Source organism: Thermobia domestica, chromosome 15 (genome assembly GCF_964235325.1).
Source record: "Thermobia domestica chromosome 15, izTheDome1.hap1.1, whole genome shotgun sequence".
Lineage (NCBI taxonomy): Eukaryota > Metazoa > Arthropoda > Insecta > Zygentoma > Lepismatidae > Thermobia > Thermobia domestica.
In genome coordinates this window covers 119,118,198-119,141,634 of record NC_137468.1, presented here as the reverse complement: position 1 = coordinate 119,141,634, position 23,437 = coordinate 119,118,198, and the positions used below count along the sequence as shown (strand labels likewise).

Sequence of the window (23,437 nt, the reverse complement as noted above, 5' to 3'; positions counted from 1 at the left end):
AAGCACGTGTACTTTGTTTGTCAACAAAGCCAAACGGATATTAGTGCGGGATATTTCTGCGTATTAAAAAAACGAATGTAGAAATTATGTGAACACTTCACGTCACAAAAAAGAGTGATGCATCCACCTGGTGCGTGGGTGAAAAGTGGTGACATGTAAGAGGATTTGCTTCCCAACAAGGCATGGCATTTGAGCAGACGGAATTCAGAGAGCTAAGCGGCCCGATGGGTAGGAAAGAAGCAAAATAAAATTACGTTTCTCACCAATTCAAAGACAATTAAATACAATTCTTGTGTAATTGTTTTATCCACTTATAAACGTCGTTTTAATTATTTTATGTTATATTCTTTTACCAATATTATTCTTGACCCTTATTGGTTTATTGTTCCAATCAGTTAAGTTTTTTCATGTACTTAACATATACATTTCCAAGAACTATTGTATAGTACATTTTTTGTCATTTCTTCGCTTATTTTCTTTTCATAATTTATATGTTTCTCCTGCGTACACTGCAATACTTTACTTCTGAGTTCTTTCCGTACTCGTCATTCAGTGACTCACATAGTATACTTCACAAAAGATTAACGATATTAATACATTTCTCACGTTGCTTTCTATTTATCGTTTACATTTTAGATTTTAGTTAAAAATACTACCTAGATATTAACAAGTAGCTTACCTACCTTTTTTCAGACTTTATAATTGTTAGAGCCTTAATTATCCATGCCACAACTACTTTCATCGTTTCCATATTTATTTTTATCTCAAATTATTTTTACAAGTTTTCTGACGTTAATTTTCGATTCAGATTCCGTAACAACAGAATATCGTCTGAAAAGCAAATACACCAACACTTCTAGTATCTGACAAAATAAATTTATTCCCTAACCGAACAATTTTCGCCACTCTTTTAGATAGTAAATGTCACTGAAAGGCAAACTTTCTCGTCGATCACCTTTTTCAACTTCATTATTTTGTTACATTATTCCAGCTTCTAATGGTCAGTTCACATGTAAGTTTCTTCCGAGTCTGAAATTTCATTTCATTCCAAACAACTTTCAGATTACTTATTTCAGGTAGGTAAAAGCCACTGAATACTAACACATTTTCTTCTTTCCGTTTGTCTGAAATCTCTCGCATATTCTATTAAATGGAAGCTAATTGCAACTTCTTGTAATGCCTCCTTTCAAATCAAAACTGTAAAATGTGCTTACTATACGCCCATGTAAATTCGGTTATATTCAAAGCTGAATTCGTTATCTGTGATGTGAAACTGATAGAAAAGTATTTTAGATCATTCATTGTTCAATACACCGTCCTATTCGAATAAAATTTTCACCACAGAGTATGTGCAGAGGGAACGCTAACCTTGCTTTGAAGATTCCAGACACCGGCCACATTAAACAGCAAGTTGAACATAATGTCTATAAAGGGAATGCTCCTAGTATTATGAAAGTTGTTGGAGAAGGTGAGTATAGTTCAGCGTGCACCACATTGTCTACACTCCCAGGACGACGCCAGCGACCGTCTCTTGGACAATCAAATGTTTTCGAGCGTGGCAGCCGTTTCTTGAATTGCATATTGAGACAGCGAGAGATCGGATAGTCGTTTCTTGAATTGCCGCTCGTGTGTCATGTTGCTTCATGTCAGTGGTTCATAGTTGGTATACGCATACACGATTTAGGTAGATCCTACGTGCCCTCTTAAGTTGCTCCGCGACGTATCGAAGTGTTCCTGGAAAGATAAATCATTGGCGCCATCCTAACGGGAGGACGGCTATCGTCACTTCAATCAGACCCACCATGATTCCCTGAACATTAAAGAATCGATTACTAAAAATTGGTCTATTATCCTGCCTTTTCTTTCGCACGATTGCTCCTGATACCTCTCATCGCCAAGTACATTTTTGGTAGTATTGAGAGATCGCAATGACAAGGTTAATGGAGAATGGTGGTGTTCAACAGCGATGCGAGTAGTTTCTATCTTGGATGGTCCGTTTGCGCATATGTAAACTTGTGGGTGAGCGGGAAAACCCAGTATGTTCCAATTCGTCATAGGGACCCATAGTTGACTTTCTGGTATTTGATAAAAGAAGCGGAAATAGGATATTATACATATCGCACTTGCCTATGCTCTTTATTCATTGGAGTATGATTAATACGACGTACATTCATGATGTCGCTCGACTTAAAAAAAATATTATAAGAATATTCAAAATATAGTTCCTCAGGCATATGATTGCGCTCCCTTCCGATGCGGGGAAAATGTTTCAGCATTTCCTCGAGCTTGTTTCTTGATAATATATGCTATATGAAAATTCAAAACCTAGCTCCTCAGGCTGATGATTATGCCCCCGCCCCCATACAGGGAAAAAAATTATAATCAGTTCCTGTAGCTTGTTTCTTTGTTTTTAAATTATTACGTAAAAAACCCAAAAAAACTAGCTCCTCAGGCGTGTGATTACACAACCTTACCGATGCGGTGGAAAATATTTCATCAGCTCTAAAAATTGCCAAAAGATTTAATATTGCACACGGAAGGTCCAAAGTAATCTGTGAGTTAAAAAGCCATATTCCACACGAAAAGTCTGAAGTAATCTCTGAGTTAAAAAGGCAGTTGGAAGTGGAAGTGCAATCAAGAAAAAAATTCACGGAACAAAGAAACGAAAAGATTTTCCTAGTGAAGTATCATTAATTGTCCTTTTTGAAAAAATACATAGGGTAGAAATGTATAAGCCTATACATCTGAAGCTGATATGTCAGAAGCGCTTCCCAACTTGTGAATCAATATAAAGCTTGAGGAGGAATTTTATCCTCAACAACTCGTACTAGTTAGCTCTAACTTCCATGATTGTATATAAAACATTAAGTTTCCAATATTTCAATTTCAAGTTAAAATACCGAATATTTCCATTATTCATAATTCGTTTCTGATTGAAAGAACAATGGAAACTAAAAATTCAAGATAAATTTTGAGCTTCTTGACTCGCACTTCCTTCCTGTAGTTGTGGAGAATCCTTGCAGGAAGTACTTTTGTCACTGGCAAGGAGACTCATAGGTTCCACTCAGTGCAGAATTTACGTATAATCTAAACAAGCTATAGTTTAGAGCCATGTTCCATTGAGGGCTCAAAAATAATAATAATAATAATAAAATAAAACAAAGCTAAAAATAACTATTCCCTGCAAGGACAGTGGCCCACAGAAATTCTTGATGTACAAAGTCCGTGAGATAGGCAACCCAACTAACACCTGCTTCAACATTAATTACGTCTGGTAGTAGCTAGCACAGCAGCATGAAATTACCCCCAACTGTTAAAAGCACAAATCGTAAAGAGTGCCTTTGTGCAGAAGTGGAGCCAAACGCTGGCTCACGAAATGACACAAGGGAGTCTTTGGATACTTGTTCTCACAATAATTCTTGTTTGTATGATATACACGTAAAATTATACACAGCCACTTGAAAAAATATACGGATACCGAAGGCGCCGATGAGTAAATAACAGTCGAGGGACTTAATTAATCTTATACTGTAATTAACTCAAATGAGGGATTATATAAACAAGTTTACTTAGTTCAAATAACTATACATATCTGCGTATCAAATAATATACGGATAGATTATGCTGTATATATGGTAGGTTATTTTTTAACTAACTCAAGGCTTTGTGCTGAATTTTGAAACTGTTAACAGTGGTCCTAAATAGTGTTGTAAAGGCTTAAAAAAAACGCAAATTTTGGGTAAAAACCCGATTTTTACCGTTTCTTTTCCGAGATTGGAAAAATACGGAAAAATTGAATTTTTTGAATATTTTACTACGTTATGCTTTTAAAATGAAAACTATTTTATATTTACTAGTTTACAGTTAAGATCAGTGAGTAGTTATATTTCTTTTATTAGAATAAAGAAATTTTGTGGCAACAAATATATTTGCACCATTCCTTTAAAGTAAGCACCGTGATAGAATGGAGTTATGGCTACAAAAGATACTAAATATAATCCTAGTTAGATTAATTAATATAGACGTATTTAAATTATCTTAAGTAATATTATAAAGTTACCGTTTTACGGCAGGGAAGTGTTAAAATAACAGGGCCAGAATAATTTCAGTTATAACCAGTATGTTAAAATCAAATATATATTTTCTGGAGATACGTATCTTCATTGTGCTGTACCCATTACAAAAAATCTTTTGTTCGGAAATATTGGCAAAACCTGGAAAATATAATTTAAAAACTATTTCTTCGCCTGATACTAATCTTATTTGCTGTAACGTGTCTGCAGAATGTATACAATGTATTTCGCTAGCACGAAAAATATTTAAAGCAACAGCTTTTAATTTTACTTTTTAGTTTTCTGATTTCTGATAAAAATCCCTGTTTATTATTTATATATTTTTCGAACAACTCAAAAAGAGAGATGATCTTATTTACATATACACACACACACACGCCATACAAGTGCGTAAAATTGAGCAGCGACAAATATATTAATAAATTTAACATGTGTAATTTCCGTTCGTTATTATTAAAGGCTGGCAGAATACCCGTTCTTCGCACTGAGAGAATACGTTTCATTTTGGGTATAAGGGGCACCAAAACAGTCACCAATGAATTTAGGAACCCAAAAAAATATGAACTCGACACTAGTATCAGTCATTTTCAATTACTTTTACATGTCACTCTCCTCTTTTACTAGTTTTAATGGGGCTGAATCTGGATTTAAACAGCTTCGGAAGTGTTAATGTTCATCTCAAAACCCCCAAAACCATGGATTCGACACTAATATCGGACACCTCTCCCCGCCCCCAAGTTAGGAGGATGAATTTGAATTTAAACGGCATTGGAAGTGTTACTGTTCATTTCAGCGACAACACAAAACTATGGATTCGACACTAATATCGGTCATTTTCAATCATATTTATATATCTCCTCTCGCCCTAGTTACGGGAATGAATTTGGATTTGAACGGCATCGGAAATGTCACTGCCCATCTCAGCGACCCCGAAAACAATGGATTTGACACTAATATCGGTCACTTTCAGTTATTTTTATATATCTCTTCCTACCCAAGTTGCGGGCCTGAATTTGGATTTAAATGACAACGGAAGTGGTACTGCTCATCAAAGCAACCCCCAAAACTATGGATTCGATAGTAATATCGGTCATTTTCGATCATTCGTATATATAACTCCCCTATCCCCAACCTCCAGGTCACGGCGCTGAATTTGGATTTAAACGGCATTAGAAGTGTTACTGTTCATCTCAGCGACCCCGAAAACTATGGATTCGACACTAGTATCAGTCGTTTTCGATCGTTTTTTATATATATCATCCCTTCCCCCTCCCTAAAGTTTTGGCGTTTAATTTGGATTTAAACTCCATCGGAAACGTCACTGTTCATCTCACGGGTTCTGAAAACTATGGATTCACACTAATATCTATCATTTTGCATGATTTAAATATAGTCTACCTCCCCCTCCCCCAATTTGCGGTGATAAATTTGGATTTAAACGGCATCGAAAGTGTCACTGTTCACCTCAGCGTCCCCGGAAACTATGGATTCGATACTGATATCGGCTATTTTCCATCTTTTTTATATACCTCCCCTTCCCCCAAGTTGCAGAGCTGAATTTGAATTTGAGCTCCATCGGAAATGTCACTGTTTATCTTAGCAACCCCGAAAACTATGGGTTCGGCACCAAGATCGGTAGTTTTCAATATATATCCGCACTTCCTTCTTCAAAGTTTGCACCTTCAAAGTGAAATGCTAAAATCCATTACAGACCCTAAATTCATCTATGTTGAAAATTTTTATTGAGATCAGTCTGGTGGTTCAAGAGTTTTTAAATTACAAATATATTCACTTTCATTTATATATATATATATATATATATATATATATATATATATATATATATATATATATATAGATAGATAGATAGATAGATAGATAGATAGATAGATAGATAGATAATTTGTCGCAGTAGAAAACAGGTATTTGTGTACTTACAAAATTTTGTACATAAAGTTTATAGTAAATTCTGTATTTGAATATTAAATGATAGTAATTATGGGCCCTATGCAGAGTCATTTTGACATTTGATTAATGCCCTACTACGAGTTTGATTAACGAATGGTTATCAAAAGTGTATTTAGAGACTCTGATTAGAACGTAGTAGTTGACGAAGTTAATCGCATGTGACTAATTAATCTAGAGCAGAGAGTTTCCTTTTAGTCACGGTTTAGCTTGAGCGACACAACGTTTCGGATTTTGGATTTCATATATTTTCATGTTTACAGACTACGCATGGGCACATCTACATTTCCGTAGTTGCCACATTTATTTTTCTCACCCGATGCATTGGGGTTATATGAGTTAATCATACCCAAACCATCTTTTTAGTTGTACTTAAAGTAGACTCTGAATACCAAAAAGTACACCTTCCTTAGTAAAGAGTTAGTATGCTACTAACTAGTCTGTAACTAACACTCGATTAAAGAATTCTCTCTGAATACCGCCATATACATATCTAAGTGCATGAGTAATAGAGAAATTTACCTACTGCTCTTTCTTTTAAGAAGTAATTTGGTTAAAATTAGCAAAATTTTACCAGATCAAAGAGCACATTAAGGACTCAGTTTCATTCAAGAGCTCTATTTGTTGCAAAACAAAAACACTTCATGATGGTAGATGTGTATGCAAGTGTAAAAGTTCTCCAGGTGTATACGACTAAAAGGCACATAAAGGAAATGAGTGCAGACTATTAATTTTCAAGAATAATTACAACAATTTTATTTTCGAATACTTCTTTTTCTTAAATATTCGCTATATTGAAATTTCTCAACTTACTTTTTTCACGCGTTCGAGAAAGAGGTCCCATTACTAGTAAAACTAGCCTAATACAAAGATTTTTGTTATTTTCCTAATTTTTCCGGAAAGAAACCGGGAAAACAGTTTTTTACCAGCAGGTTCAAAATTTCCGGGAATTTTAAAACACTAGTCGCAACTGCAGATGAATTAAAAATATGGATGGAAGAACCCTACCCCCAATGAAAATTTTGGGGGTCCAACAGGGCCTGAGCTCCTAGGTTCGGCGCCACTGATTGATACGTAATAATACTTCGAAAAAAGAAAGTGTCAGATTTCATTATTCGTTAAATGAGTTTTGAAAAATGCTAAATATTGGTACGCAGTAATTTATTTGTAAATATTAAAGTGCAAAATTCAATAACATTCAAACGAGTTGGAGAACTTATCCATATTAACATATTTCCCGTTAGGTTGCAAATATAACTAAGGGTTCCTGATTTGTATAATGTTTGGGGAAAATTTACACATTGAAATACAAAGAGAAAGAGGGAGAATATAGTGTCAATAAACAACAATTTAGAAATGCACGAAATTAACCGATAATATCAAATATAGAACCATTGACAGAATTAAGTTTGCAACTCGTTTTCTCCATCCATTTTTCCTCCTTTATTCTCAGGATTATATCATCACTGAATTTCTCCACTGGAGGTTATCTTTCATTTAGCAGCATCCAACTGGAGCTCAACCGTGTAAATGAAAGATAGTAAAAACTGTAACGGTCGAGGAGCAGAATAGAACTCGAACTGCGAGATTAGGAAAGCACAACTCTAACCACTCATCCACAGCGTTACTTATTCTGACTTGCCTAAAGAGCCTTTTCAGTTCGTTCAAAATAGTTGCTTGATAATAGTCAAATTGATTGGTAAACAACAGGAGTATATAATGGACATTTCCTTTTTGAAAAAAGGTTGTAATTTCAAGACTAGTTTTCAATATACCTCGTACCAAAAATCTCAGAAAAAAAAAATCTTCGTTACGGAGATGTAATGCCTCAAACAATGGAAAAATGAACTGTTTACGTCACGGCAACAGAGACAAGGGTTTTGGCGTGACGTCACAGGTACGTAAGGCTTCTTTCATATTGTCCGGCGATTTGCCGGATCCGTTTCCGGCAGTTTGCCGGATGAGAAATGTACCCTTTCATATTATCCGGTGCTTTGACGAGGATGAAAAATATGCGAGCAGGGTTGCTGTGCAACTGAAGAAACAAAACCTTGTGACTCTTGTCGTGTTGTGGTAGTTGCAATGGACAGATGGAAAAAGTGTCTTCTACTCGCCTTGTTAAGGCAGACAGAGAAAAAATTCAGAGACACACATGGGTTCACCCTTTTCTTTTTTGTAGAGAGAAGTGGTATTTTGAAGGAGATTTTTCTATACTGTTTACACAATTGATAGACTTGGCCAGGCTCTGCATATTTAAAATACGATCCCGATATTTACCTGTTGTAACTGGGAAAACCAGGATAAACTCCTTTCAGGATAGTCGGTGGTTGAGATCTATCCCAGAATTAGGGATGCATACGAGGCAAGATTTGAGGCTGTCTCGACTCGAAAATGTGCTGTAAAAGTGATGTCCCGACTCGAAAAATGTATTCTTCTCTATTGGAAGAGATGTGTCTCTGCTCGAATTTTGTCAGGAAATCTCGACTCGTCTCGTGCGCATCCCTACCCAGAATCCAGTGGCCGATCTAGAAGGTAAAAACTAAGGGGGAAGCTGCCAGATCCCAGACTATGAGAAATATATCATGAGTTTACTGTAAAGTTTCAAAAATATATAAATAATAGCTTAAATTATTTTCGTCACCCTGAAAACTAAGGGGCGCCCCCGGCAACGGGCTAGATCCGCCACTGCCAGAATTCCAAGTCAACACTCAACCACTGAGCCCAAGGCTGATCTGTAGGCATTATTATTATTATTATTATTATTATTATTATTATTATTATTATTATTATTATTATTATTATTATTATTATTATTATTATTATTATTATAGTATATTGGGTTTATTATTTTGTTTTAAGCGTTTCGACTATTGACTCAAGTCTCTTTAAAGCAGTGCTCTAGTCCCTGTATTCAAAGAACTATTCAAGAAATTACAACCATAGAAGTGTTAAAGATAATTATAAAATATATAAAGTACGGTATATTTATCAAATATCACACCATGAAATCTCTCTTGCTTTGCGAAAGTACATAAAGGTATTATTACTAATATATAATATTGCTGAAATATTTGATAGTGTATATTTCAATTTTGGGGCACCACAAATTTATAGAATTGCAAGCTTATTTGCCCAGTGCTACCCGGACATTTATTTCATAATCTTCTATTACATAGAAAAATATAATTTATATTGATTTGGACTCTTTAATCAACGACCTATGGATTCGACACTTCGGTAGTATCGGTCGTTTTCGATTATTTTTACATGTGATCTTTTCCCATACATTGTATGTAAAAAGTTTGGTTAAAATTACTCCAGGTGTACTGGGCTAGAACATAACCACATACACAAACATGCTCCACACACATATATATATATACGCAAAACACACGCATCCATATTATCGCAGCCACACTCTACTCTTTCCTGGCAACACTTGCTTCCTCCCTCAACATCCATCCGGCAGTTTGCCGCGTATATGTGAAGAGCTTCATTGCTTGTAATGTCCCGCTTGGCTATACACGGCGATCTGCCGCGCCGGATTCTAGCAGGGAGATCCGGCTGCTTTTGCTCGCCGGATAAATGTCCGGTGACCGCCGCACATATGTGAAGAGCTTCATTACTTGCAATGTCTTTCTACCTTGTCCGGCAATTTGCCGGAAACGGATCCGGAAAATCGCCGGATAATGTGAAGAGGCGGTAAGCGCACTGTGAGTGGCATTGGAAGCTTCAAGGAATTTTTTCATATTGCAGTATCTCACTCCAAACTACAAATAAATTTAGTAGAATAGTGAAATGAAAAATGGCAAAATAAGTAATACACTTACTGTATATAAACGTAAAGTGTTAATAAGACCTATTTTTCTAGCTTGAAATACATTAATGGTCATTTGTAATGTTCTACCATTACATATATTTTAGATACTTATACACTTAAGGAGGATTACTTTACTATTGTATTACCACAAAAACATTAGAGCCTAAGCACTATATCAGTTCATGCGCAGATTGAGAATATCTAGGCCATCATATAGCTTACCTTTATTTTGAAGATTTGTAGTTAATTTCCATTCTATTATGCTACGGCTACAAATAAGCACTTTATGCACCAAAAAGCTCTTAATCCCTTGAAAAATATTCATATTCTATTATATCCTTTCATTTTTCTACTATTTACTCTGCATATTAGCAATCAGTCACCCCACACCATTGTTACAACTATTCTTATCTTAATGCTACAGAATACTACTGGAACAGAATATTGTGTTTATTACTCGTCACGAAATAGTGTTTTAAGTATACAAACATAAGTTTATTTATATTCCTTTTTCCCTTCAGATAGGTCAGTATCCCCGGGAGGCTGCACCCTAATTTTTAATACCCCCTAAACTTTTCAAGGTAGGCTGGCAAATAAACCATAGTATGGTGATGAACTATAATATGGTTTGATTAACCCCCTAACTTCTATGGGCCCCCCTACATTTTTGGGATGGCTACAAGCCTGCCCTCAGCTCTGAGATGATTAATGTTTGGTATATGGTAGTACATTTACAAAAGATTATATCGTGAAAGTATTGTGCTTTGTGTTCTGAGGTCCACAAAAAAAAAAAAAAAAAAAACATACATACATAAAAGCAAACGTTTTAAGCGTTCACCCTTTGTTAAGTTTCGTCCAGTAGATTGTCTTCTCTTATATTGTTTCACTCACTGGAACAGAATATTGTGTTCATTACTCGTCATGACATAAATCACAAATATTCATTATCAAAGGACACAGTGGATCAATAGCGGAGTGCTCACCTCTAGTGTGAGTGGTACCCAGTTCGAATTCAAGCTATATGAATTTGTGATGGTCAACATTGTGTCCGTAGGTTTGCTCGCGATTCAGACGATTCCTCCTACATGAACATTCCACCGACTCTTCTATAATCACTCACTCTCAATAATCACCCGTCTCCCTTTGCCTACAGGATATATTCGTGGAACTTAAAAGTAGAAACTTCATTTTATTTTACTCAGTAATAAGCCACTATAACTAGTTAGTTATAGTTACTGTGAGACCACATCTGTTCATTTGTTGGTTTAAATGCAAACTCATGTGTTCAAAACACTTCGGTCAATGTTCACATGGACTAATATAAACAATTTACGAGTATGTTCCATTTCTAAAGAAAACGACAATAAGCGCGGAGATATGATAAAATAATATTGATAATGTATAAAGTAGTTCGATAATGGCACCGGTAAATTATCAGAATGCTCATGAAGATAATTATCATCGTAAGTTTGTGCTTCCTTGTGTTGAACTCAATAGAGAATTTAGATTATTTTTACTTAGAGAAATGTTTTTTCATGTATTAATTTCCTTGGGCATAACTATCGAATCCAGGATGAACTAGCATATAAGAAATTAACACTCTACTATCAAATAACTATGCTTTTATATTGTTGATTTTTTTCTCTAAGAATGAATAAAATTCGCTTCGTAAGGTCGGTCGGTGACCGAAGTATGAGAACAAGGACGGCGACCGGCCTCCCAAAGTTCATGTGGGCTCGCTACTGTATTTGTGAATATAACTATTTGGCATAATTTGAGTGCAATTTGTCTTAAAATCTTCATATATATATATATACCTTCTGCATCTGAATGGGACCCTCCCCCAAATTTTAATTAGTTTCTTACTTGAGGTTGCAAACAATGTCAATAATATAGCAAATTAGTATATTTCAATTTTGTGCTCAGATATTCAATTATATTCAAATAATTGGTAATAAATATATAAATAAATAAATAAATAGTTTGCCTTTTAAATAAATCTTAAATTTTGTTACTCTTCTTATTCTTTGTGTTATTAGCAACGTCGTACACATTTGAAAAACATGCATCGTATCTTTTGCTAAGCCGTTTCCCTAGTGAGTGGCGCAGACCTTTTCCACTATACTGACCGGTGGCATATTTGCTTATACCAAACGTTTCAGATATCCTCTGATTTGATTGGCCGATACAGATACATCACGAGTCGTGACCTACATATAACACAAAGTAAACGTCTAAAGCTGTCGGCCCTCGTAGCTGAGTGAGCTAGCGCAACATGCTAGTAAATAAAATCGCTTTTGGCGTGGGTTCAAACCCTGTCTAGGGAAAGTTTTCTTTATTATTTCTAAAAAATTTTATAACACTTCTTTCGTTAAAATAAGATTAAAAATAATAATATTCAAACAGAGATTTAACGATTATTTTTTTAAATTTTCATTAAACTTCTTTCATTAAAATAAGTATGCCCTTGTACTATACAGATCCATAGCAAAAGCAATAATAATAATAATAATAATAATAGTAAAAGTAGTAGTAGCCGTATTAGTATTAGTATTAGCATTAGCATTAATATTATTAGTAGTAGTAGTAGAAACGGGTTAGAAGCCCTGCAGGGGTTGGTTGGGTTCTGTTCTAGACATCAAATTGGCAAGAATACTGAAACGTTTGCGATCGGCAAAAATGCCGACCGGTGACGTACGAACATGGTGGTCTGTTTTAAGCGCACGAGTAGCAGACCGGAATTCAATCGCATATACGACTAGTTAGAATCGTCGCATGAGCGAAAGGAAGCGTTCCCCGTAATCTGAAGTTGTATTTAGGGCAATAAAACAAATCAGTTGAAATGTCCATTGAGGACTCATAGGGTATTCACTAAATTATCAACATTACAAATTTTTTAAAAACAAAATACAGAACTCCTTTATTTTGAAGCAAATACGGCGCGTCTATCATACTCGTATCAAATTTCATATAAGTAAGTCCCCACGTTAAGCGGGTTTACATATCCAGACTCATAACTATGAAAACATTTATGATCACTCCAACCCTAATCATTTCACATATTTAACCTGTTGTATATAAGTTATTAGGACGTAAAGTCGAATGTAATCTATACGAAAAACACATGTATACATTGCAAGACCTGTCACGTTCAAATATTCACCACAAACTCATAGTCGTACCGACATAAACAAAAGCGAGTGTGGAGCAGAAAACCACATTATACAAAAGTCAAAAGAGACACTGTGAAGGCATGTGAAATGGTCCAGCGGTTTGAATGAATAATCTGTCAATCAGACGTTTGTGTGTTCAAACCCTGTAAGTATTATTCGTCTTTTCTTAAAGTGTGTCCCTATTTTCATCAGAGGACTGAGAACATTTCTATGAATAAGTCTTTGGCAAGTACTTTTCTTTCAAATTCTATTAGAACGGAACATTATATGAAATGCAAATCTAAAATCCATAGCTGAAAACAAAATATTAAGTATGTTCAATATTTCATTATTATCCTTTGATTTGAAATGAAAACCTATTTATAAGCATTTGTGATTTCAGAAGATACTTCCCGGGAGATTGTCAATACATGAAGGACGGAAAACAGATAATACAGCTATTAGTCCACTTTGAGCACGATCGAAGATATGGCTTCGAAGGGGGAATTTTTTAGGTCGACAGTGTCTCAAATTCTCCCTCAGGTCACCCCCAGAAATCATCACTGTCTCAAAGGTTTTCTTAATAAATAGAATATTACATTCATAGAATATTACATACATATTACATACATTAATAGAACATTTCTATGAATAAGTCTTTGGCAAGTACTTTTCTTTCAAATTCTATTAGAACGGAACATTATATGAAATGCAAATCTAAAATCCATAGCTGAAAACAAAATATTAAGTATGTTCAATATTTCATTATTATCCTTTGATTTGAAATGAAAACCTATTTATAAGCATTTGTGATTTCAGAAGATACTTCCCGGGAGATTGTCAATACATGAAGGACGGAAAACAGATAATACAGCTATTAGTCCACTTTGAGCACGATCGAAGATATGGCTTCGAAGGGGGAATTTTTTAGGTCGACAGTGTCTCAAATTCTCCCTCAGGTCACCCCCAGAAATCATCACTGTCTCAAAGGTTTTCTTAATAAATAGAATATTACATTCATTTCTCGTTCCACGTTTTGAAATGGCAAAAACGTAACTTAAAGAGAATTATAATAGTACCAGAATAAAGAATTATAGAAGTAATGAAGTAAATATTATCGTGTAAGTTATCGATTTCTAGTCGGACTAAAACTCGAATATTCGTGTGGATTGTACTTTAAAGCAAATTCTTTCTATATATAAAAATCTTACTGGAAAGGCATGTTAAACTCCAATTAGTTAATCAATATTTTAATAATATATTTTTATTGTAATATTTTTACTATTCAATGTTGTATACACTTCATTTCCCAAAGGAAACTCTCGCAAATGTATGGTGGACTACACTAAAAAAAACAGCCTCAAGGTGCGTGTTTGCATGTAACAAAATTCATTTGTTTAACTTATATTTTATTTCAGAAGAACGAACTTTGTCTGCCATTAACAAATCTGCTTTGTAACACGCAAAAAGCTAGTTTGTTTAAACGCGACTTTGTTCAGTTTAAACACAGTGCAGAATTCTTTGAACTATTTGGTTATTCCAGTTGTTAACCATTAATAAATCGTCCGTTTGGTTCGTACAAACAAATCAAAATGGCGGCGTTCACGGGAATAGCAGAAACTCAACTCCCAATATTTGTAAGCTTTGTAGTGAAAGCAGCGATTTGGTGCCAAGAAAACTATGATCCTGGCGATTAGCAGAGGCAGTACCCAAGTTTGCAGGTAGGAGGAATATATTTATAATACTAAAGTATTTATAACAAATCATATGCTGTATCCTTATGCTGCTGCATGTATATTTTGATACAATGTAAAAACAATTAAGAATATTTTAAAATGTTTGCCGTAAGTTCTTTATGTGGTAGCTCGTGTGAACGGTATATAACTCATATGTCCTTATATGTGGAACCGCAAAGTAGGTCTACTACGTTTGCCGTTTAGTATAGTTACATGTTATCATGGCATTTCTTTCATAGGAACACCACAGAGTGATAGGACACATTGACAGACGCTATTTGAAACCATGAAATATAAGATTCCTTGAACGAATTAATCCGAGATGTTAAATTATTTAGTGTGTGCCCTATATCGTGCCTCTAATCTGCAGTGTATACATTGTGTACATGTTTTTTGTATCTCATTATGGCTATTGTTTAGCTTGGGGGGGGGGAAGGTTTTTAACCGGCATTTTTTGCGATATTCTACTGACATTCGGATGGGTTAGGTTAGGTATAATAACATTTAATTCAGACAGTATTGGCGAGCGAGCGTTAGCAAGTGAAGGCGGGTTAGAGCCCCGCAGGGCACGTTGTTTTCTGTCTTCGTTAGTGTTGGCCCCCCATTACTGAACAATTACCCTCATTACTAGGTAGTTAAGAAAACTCACTAATTAACCCTGATACCCAAGAAGAAGAAAAAGCTAAAATAGTGTTTTTAGTTTTGCAGAAGAAAACCAAAATTTTCCTTTCTTTCAGGCCTCAGAAGCACTAGCAGCAATACTGTTTTTTACTTTGTACATTGTAGCTCCCCCCTCAAAAACGACGTGCCCCCACTACACAAACCTGCTGGCTACACCCCTGTCAACAGGGTTTTCTGATGTAAGCCTTATACTTTTAAAAAGAGGTTGAAGCAAAAAAAAAAAAAAAACTCCAGTTCACCTATATTCGTGGTGAAGTTTTGCTCATATTTCAAACGACCTGTGTTAATTGCATCTAATTTTTACCTTGTAATCAAGGTGTCTAGACTGCGATTCCCAGTGGGACCACATTTTTTTCAGGTGCAGTCTATTTCCGCTCGTCGAGTGACTAGCACGCGTGCCTCTGGAGCACGGGATCCTGGGTTCAATTTGCGGGGTTGGGATTTCATTTAAAGTGTAGGCCCACGCCTCATATAGCCTCGCTGCTGAAAAGGGGTGCTTAACTTCAATAACCAAAACAAATCAATCTTCCAATTGCATTCCAGAACGTTTCATTCAAAGAATCTGTGTTCTTTAGTTTAATTGGTTACTGAGAAATTTACTAAAGGAATTATCATTTTACAGAACAAGAAATTGATGATGAGGCATTTCCCTTGCTTACGTATACAATGACAGAAAGTTTGTTCACGAAGATTGGACAAAGAGCAAAATTTCTCAACAAATATGAAAACTATAAGAGATCTCTGACTGTTTCACCTGTGGATATAGATGTACGACTTGAGAATGTCCAGGTACTGTAATATATAAAATGTTTTTGTTTAAAAATTAGTACCGATTAGTTCCGATTTCGTTGTAGCACCAATTCGAGACACGACCATAGAATGGATACATGTGGATTGGTTGATTTAAATACTCCGTATTATTCAAATAATTGTAAACAAATAACCATAACAAATAACCATAACCTGTTATTTTGTATTATTTTCCAAATGTTAAAGAATCTAAAATTTCATTTTGTATTCACATTATTGAAATTATTAAGAAATTGAACTTTCTTCTCAGGAAATATTTGAGGATATGAGTAGCATACAAAATTTTAAGGAAAGTTGCAGTTTCCTCCCATTTTCTTCATTCCATCATTTCGTTCATTTCTGAATAAAATGGTTTTTGTTCACCAACCTAGGGTTGCCTAATTCTGAATAATGTAAGTTAACACAAAGCCTTAATAATGCAAAAATGAGAGTGGATTTTACAAACAAAAATGGGTGTCATTGGAAACCAAAAGTACTAGAATGTAAATAATGTTCATTTTTTTTCAACTCAAGACTTTTCAATCATATGTTAGTTAATCCTAACATACGTATACTCGATATTACTCTCATTTTTCTACGTTGCACTGTGCCTTATTTCTTACTGTGTTACTTACTTACTTCTTACTTATTTATTAAGCCAAATTCATTAATTAATCGGGGTTTAATGCCTCTTTCCAGAAACAGTTTCATATAAGAGAGGACTTCAAATTACAATACAAAACAGTACTCGAGATTTAATTCGACTTAAGCACCTTTCCCGCGCCAAAAATCAGTATTATACACGATAATTAGAATAGGAGTTCTTCATTCATTACTACAAAAAATATGATTTTGCCATTTTAGAATGTATAACAAGACTCAAATGAACTATTCGTATTTCTTAAGAACACCTTCCGGAATAGTTTGATGTTACGATTAAGAGGATAATTAATTAGAGATTATTAATTGTTGTTAATTAGAGTTTATCGCATCCCTTTCAGCAGGAAGCCGTTGACAAACAACTCAGCGTGGGATCCGAAGTACATTAGCTTCTATCGACAATCGAGCCCAGTTCTCTCGCACTTGAGGGCACAATAATAGAATAGGAAAGATACTTAATATCGCATTTTCAGCTATAGTGCATTTGCAATTCGTATAATGTTTCGTAATTGAATTTGAAACGACAAGGGTTGATAAATTGTTATTCAAAAGTTCTTCACTTCCGGCTTAGATTAGGAGCACAATAAACGACTTAGCTACTCTAGGGTTTGAACACACGAGTAACAAAGTATTTGAACACACAAACCACCCGACTATTTCGTATGCTTTCACAAATCTGCTTTGTACAGAATGATTTTCTATTCTACATTATCTTAAAGTCAGATACGACTGAGTTTGCGACGAATAATTGAAAGTTGCAATAAACAAAAGTATTTTTCGCTCAAGTAACTTTTCTTTTACGTCACTATAACTTATGTAAAACATCAGGTTAAATTAGTGAAATAATGGAGGTTGGAATGATGGTTAATAATATTAAAGAAAGAATAGAATTACAATAACAATTATCAAAACTGTAAATTTTGATGAAAAAAATCATTAACTCAACTATTGATCTACTCTTCATGAGGCCTTAATAGCTTATTGAGACTTACATGAAAGGATTTTAACTAGCTAACAGTTTTGTACAAACTCAAGGGACTAACTAACGTACGTAATTGCCATATTGGATTTTGAAGCAGAAGACCCGTGTTAAAATCCCAGCAGGCGCGATTTTTTTAGCATGCATCAATTGCAACTTCAATCTATACTCAGTATAATAAACAAGATGGTCTCCTTTGGAGAAGGAATGAGATATTTGAAAGATGAGAATGACGGGAAAGTGAATAGGATCATGAATTGAGACAAAAATTTACAAATATATTTCGGTCAATTCTTCCAGATTTTATATTTTCAGTTTGTTCCAATCATTTTGTAACTCATGTATGATCAGTGTAGTTCTCTCATATGTAAGAAGTAGTGAAATAAATTATGTACACAACGAATTATAATGTCTTTCATTTATGGCACCCTCATTAAACAACACACTACAAACAATAGACAATAATCTTAAATGAAGAAACTGCACATTAAAAGCCTTATTTTGTGATCCACAAGATTCATCGCATGTCGTTGGCTGCTTGAAATTTTACATGGATTTTGGCTTGCATCTCTCCTGGCATTTGAGATACCATCAAAAGTACTAGACCAGACCTAATGGATTTATAGCAATCAGGAGTGCAAATACGTACGCGGCTGACTGTACATGCAACAATTTATTGAGAATAATAGAAAGAAATATTCATTAATCAAATTTGCAACAAAAGTTTAAACCAAAACCACACAAAACAGAAAACTTGTTTCTGATTAGTTGGCTAGAACCTATGAACTATCCAAACGGTACAAGAAAAGAATAATATCGTTGCCAGTGATTTCACTGCTGCCAACATGAAAAATTCTACCTATAGAACAACATCGATATCTTGACAGCCATAAATATACATCTTCGGTCGCAATTTGTATATTAAGTATATTTTATAAGTGTTTTGGATAATTTGATGGTTCCGACCGCCATATAATGCGTCCCTCTTAGCCGTAATTCGCTACTTTGGGACAAGTGCCAACTCTAATTATACATCATAGTAATAATATTAAAAATAAGTCATCTTACAATACTAATCATAGAACCGGTTGTTAAACTATTTGATTGACACTACAGAATAAACCAATTCACAACTTCAGACGAATAAATTTTCATGTTAATTTAGTGATTCTTCTCTTTATTTGTTATGCTGAAAAACTCAACTGAATAATTATTTCTTCCAAAACATTGATATTATAAAAGAAAAAGACATATTAATATTGAAAACTGAACATTAGCTTAACACAGTTAAAGAACTTTGACATCCAATGAAAAATTCAACCATGTATTAACTATATGATATAATGCTGTACGTAACTGTTACAATATCAACTTACTTGTCCGGCCACGGAAGGGCCATATATTGTTGCCACCATCGGCTTGCTACGTACGTCACGTAGAAGCCAAGGATAAAAGGTAGAGGAATATAGGAGCTGAATGTATCACAGTAATGGACCAGTCTCTCGAATAATCTGGAAAAAAAACAATACTGATATCATTTATACAAATAAATTATTGTAGAACTCAAAATTTAATACTGCACCTAGATGCAATATGCTATAAAACATGTTACTCTGAAATTGTAATATATATATGAAACTTGAAATATTAATGACTTATTATAATATATTAATTATTTTGATTTTAGTGTTTTGTTGGTTTGGTTTTTGTTGAGCTTTTCTTTCCTGTTAGCTTTTTGTTTATAGTTATTGGTATTATAACTTTTTTTTTTTGCTTAATAATAAATTTGGGATAATGAAAACTTAATTCTTTGATTTAGCTACTTTAATAGTTGAATAGCTTAATGAGAAATAAAATAAAATTTACAAATACAACGTTAGTTATTACGATGGTAAATAATTGTGTTATTTTAGAGAACCAGTTTTATGTTGATTGCAAAATTGTATTTAACTTTTAATAAACTTACAAGTTTATTGAAAATATATTGTACTGCACCTAACCCAAGTATATAAGTTGGCCTTTTTTCAACACCAATAATTATATTGATTTTCGAAAACAAAAGAGAAGAAATTTAATTTTACTTAAATTATAAACAATTTTAAATTGTGGGTGTGTTATTTGGTTTGTAGTTTTTATTGCGCACTGCAGTTAAAATTTAGGTAATAAAATGTTACTTTGCCTTTCTGCTTATTACTATGTATTGAATGTATTTTTACCTTTACCAAGGTAGCTCTGAATTGTTTATGTGGAAAGTTTTTGTGTTGCTTTTATTGTCTTGTTTAGCGGAAAGTCCTTAGATAGTTTAAACTTTTGGAAAGCTTTTTGAGTTTTAAAAGTTCACTTTATGTATTGATTTTTATTACTACAACCAATGTTACATTTTTAAAAATTTGATTAAAATATTTGACATAGTATTTGGTTTTATGTTGTAAGCTGGAATTACTATTAATTGTTTTATTACAGCCCAAAAATTGCCTACTTTTAAGGTTTTTTGTTTTGATTGCTGGTTGCCCTACTAAAATTGTTTTGAACGCTTAGAGCACTAAAATGTTTTCGTTAACGTGCTGTTACCACTTAAATTGAAGATTGGAGTTTGTGGTTTGATGATTTTAACAACTTAACTAAACTTAACTTTAATAAATGTAGTAGTAAATAACTTAACTTTAATAGGATTTTGAAGCTGCCTATAACCTATTATCTACAACCTATTACAAGGTCCCTTTCTATTTAAAAAAAATGACTTGCTCTTAAGATGGCGTACATAGCAATCAAACTATTATTAATCTCATTACTAGTGCCAGTAAACGCTTATTTAGTTTCCATTTCTTGAATGTTTGAAACCAGAGGACCGTATTTATTGGTGTTTACTCTAACCCATTCTCTTACCAATTACATAACTATGTTTTGTTACAATGAATTTCTGGTAAAATTTCAATACTATTTGATTTATCACTAACAGTTTTTCTACTTGAAAGTGTTCGGTCACGACTTGAGATGGCTGCCACGATGACTATACCCGTCAGGAAGTGCATCTTCTTCTAGTCAATATCAGTATCAACTAGTTCTGAATTCCTTAAATTATTATAAAAGGAAAACGATTTTCCCATCTGTCATTTATTCGTTGTTTACATTCTATATTTATTACCTACTTATTGCTTGATTGTGTAAGTAATTCTGTCTTGTTGCCGGTAGAACCTACATGCGACATGCCGAAAGTTTTTAGATTCTAAAATTCAAATAACGTTGCCATACTGAAATGTATCATGTTTAAAAGTTCTCTATGTATGTTCTCTAGTGGTGAAAGGTGGTTTACTTGTTTGAAAATTGGAGGGCTGGAGGTGTAGGTTAGTTTGAGCTTGTCATTTGGCAATAATGGATTTCTAGTGATGCTATTTTCGTGCAATGATCTTTTACGATTTTAAATGCGGTTTAACGAAAGAGCAGTACCATCCCAGACAACACGTACCTGTACGGCACATGTGCACTTTCCATGCATAAGCCGTACATATGCACATGTTCATTTGTGTGGATGATGCATACATACATAACCCGTGCTTAAGCCGTACATGTGAATTTGCGTGGATGAAGCACACATACAGAACCCGGGCAAACACACATGTGCATTTGCGTGGATGAAGCACACGCACATAACCCGTGATTAAGTCGTGCATGTATACATGTGCACCTGCATGGATGAAACACACATTTATATAACCCGTGCTTAAGCCGTTATGTGCACATGTACATTTGCGTAGATGAAACACACCCACATAACCCGTGATTAAGTCGTGCATGTGCACATGTGCACTTGCATGGATGAAACACACATTTATATAATCCGTGCCTAAGCCGTTACATGCACATGTGCATTTGTGTGGATGCTGCACACGTACATAACCCGTGATTAAGAAGTGCACGTGCACATGTGCATTTCCATAGATGAAAAACATTATATAACACGCGCTTAAGCCGCTATATGCACGTGTGCATTTGTGTAGAATAGGCACACGTACATAACCAGTGAATAACAAGTGCATGTACACATGTGCACTTGCATGGATAAAGCACACACTTACATAACCCGTGCTTAAGCCGTTATGTACACATGTGCATGTGCGTAGATGAAACACACGCACATAACCCGTGATTAAGAAGTGCACGTGCACATGTGCATTAGCATGGATGAAACACACATTTATATAACCCGTGCATAAGCCGTGATATGCACATGTGCATTTGCGTGGATGAAGCACACGCACATAATCCGTGACTAAGTCATGCATGTGCACACGTGCAATTGCATGGATGAAGCACACATGTATATAACCCGTGCTTAAGCTGTTTCGTGCATATGTGCATTTGTGTAGAATAGGCACACGTACATAACCAGTGATTAACAAGTGCATGTACACATGTGCACTTGCATGGATAAAGCACACATTTACATAACCCGTGCTTAAGCCGTTATGTACACATGTGCATTTGCGTAGATGAAACACACGCACATAACCCGTGATTAAGAAGTGCACGTGCACATGTGCATTAGCATGGATGAAACACACATTTATATAACCCGTGGATAAGCCGTGATATGCACATGTGCATTTGCGTGGATGAAGCACACGCACATAATCCGTGACTAAGTCATGCATGTGCACATGTGCAATTGCATGGATGAAGCACACATGTATATAACCCGTGCTTAAGCTGTTTCGTGCATATGTGCATTTGCGTAGAATAGACACACGCGCATAACCAGTGATTAAGAAGTGCACGTGCACATGTGCACTTGCATGGATGAAGCACACATTTATATCACCCGTACCTAAGCCGCTATGTGCACATATGCATTTGCGTAGATGAAGCACACGCACATAATCGGTGATTAAGAAGTGCACGTGCACATGTGCATTAGCATGGATGAAGCACACATTTATATATATATATAACCAGTGATTAAGAAGTGCACGTGCATATGTGCATTATCATGAAGCACACATTTATATAAGCCGTGCTTAAGCTTTATATGCACGTGTGCATTTGCGTAGAATAGGCACACGTACATAACCAGTCATTAACAAGTGCATGTACACATGTGCACTTGCATGTATGAAGCACACATTTATATAACCCGTGCTTAAGCCGTTATATACACATGTGCATTTGCGTAGATGAAACACACGCACATATCCCGTGATTAAGAAGTGCACGTGCACATGTGCATTTGCATGGATTTAAAACGCATTTATATAAGACGTGCTTAAGCCGTTATGTGCACATGTGCATTTGCGTGGATGAAGCACACGCACATAACCCGTGATTAAGAAGTGCATGTGCACATATGCATTCGCATGGATGAAACGCACATTTATATAACCCGTGCTAAAGCCGCTATGGGCACATGTGCGTTTGCGTAGATGAAGCACACGCACATAACCCGTGATTAAGAAGTGCACTTGCACATGTGCATTAGCATGGATGTAAAACGCATTAATATAACACGTGCGTAAGCCGTTATGTGCATAAGTGCATTTGCGTGGATGAGGCACACGTACATAACCAGTGATTAAGAAGTGCATGTG

General features: G+C 35.0%; 1 protein-coding gene across 1 annotated transcript in view; it reads right to left on the bottom strand.

Moving 5' to 3' along the window:
• The window catches only part of LOC145671217 (uncharacterized), a 682,733-nt gene that overhangs the window by 531,000 nt on the left and 128,296 nt on the right, over nucleotides 1-23,437 (bottom strand). The window contains exon 2 of the mRNA XM_081740095.1: nucleotides 19,232-19,366. Coding sequence (XP_081596221.1) covers nucleotides 19,232-19,366 — 135 coding nt within the window. The remainder of the gene's footprint in view (nucleotides 1-19,231; nucleotides 19,367-23,437) is intronic.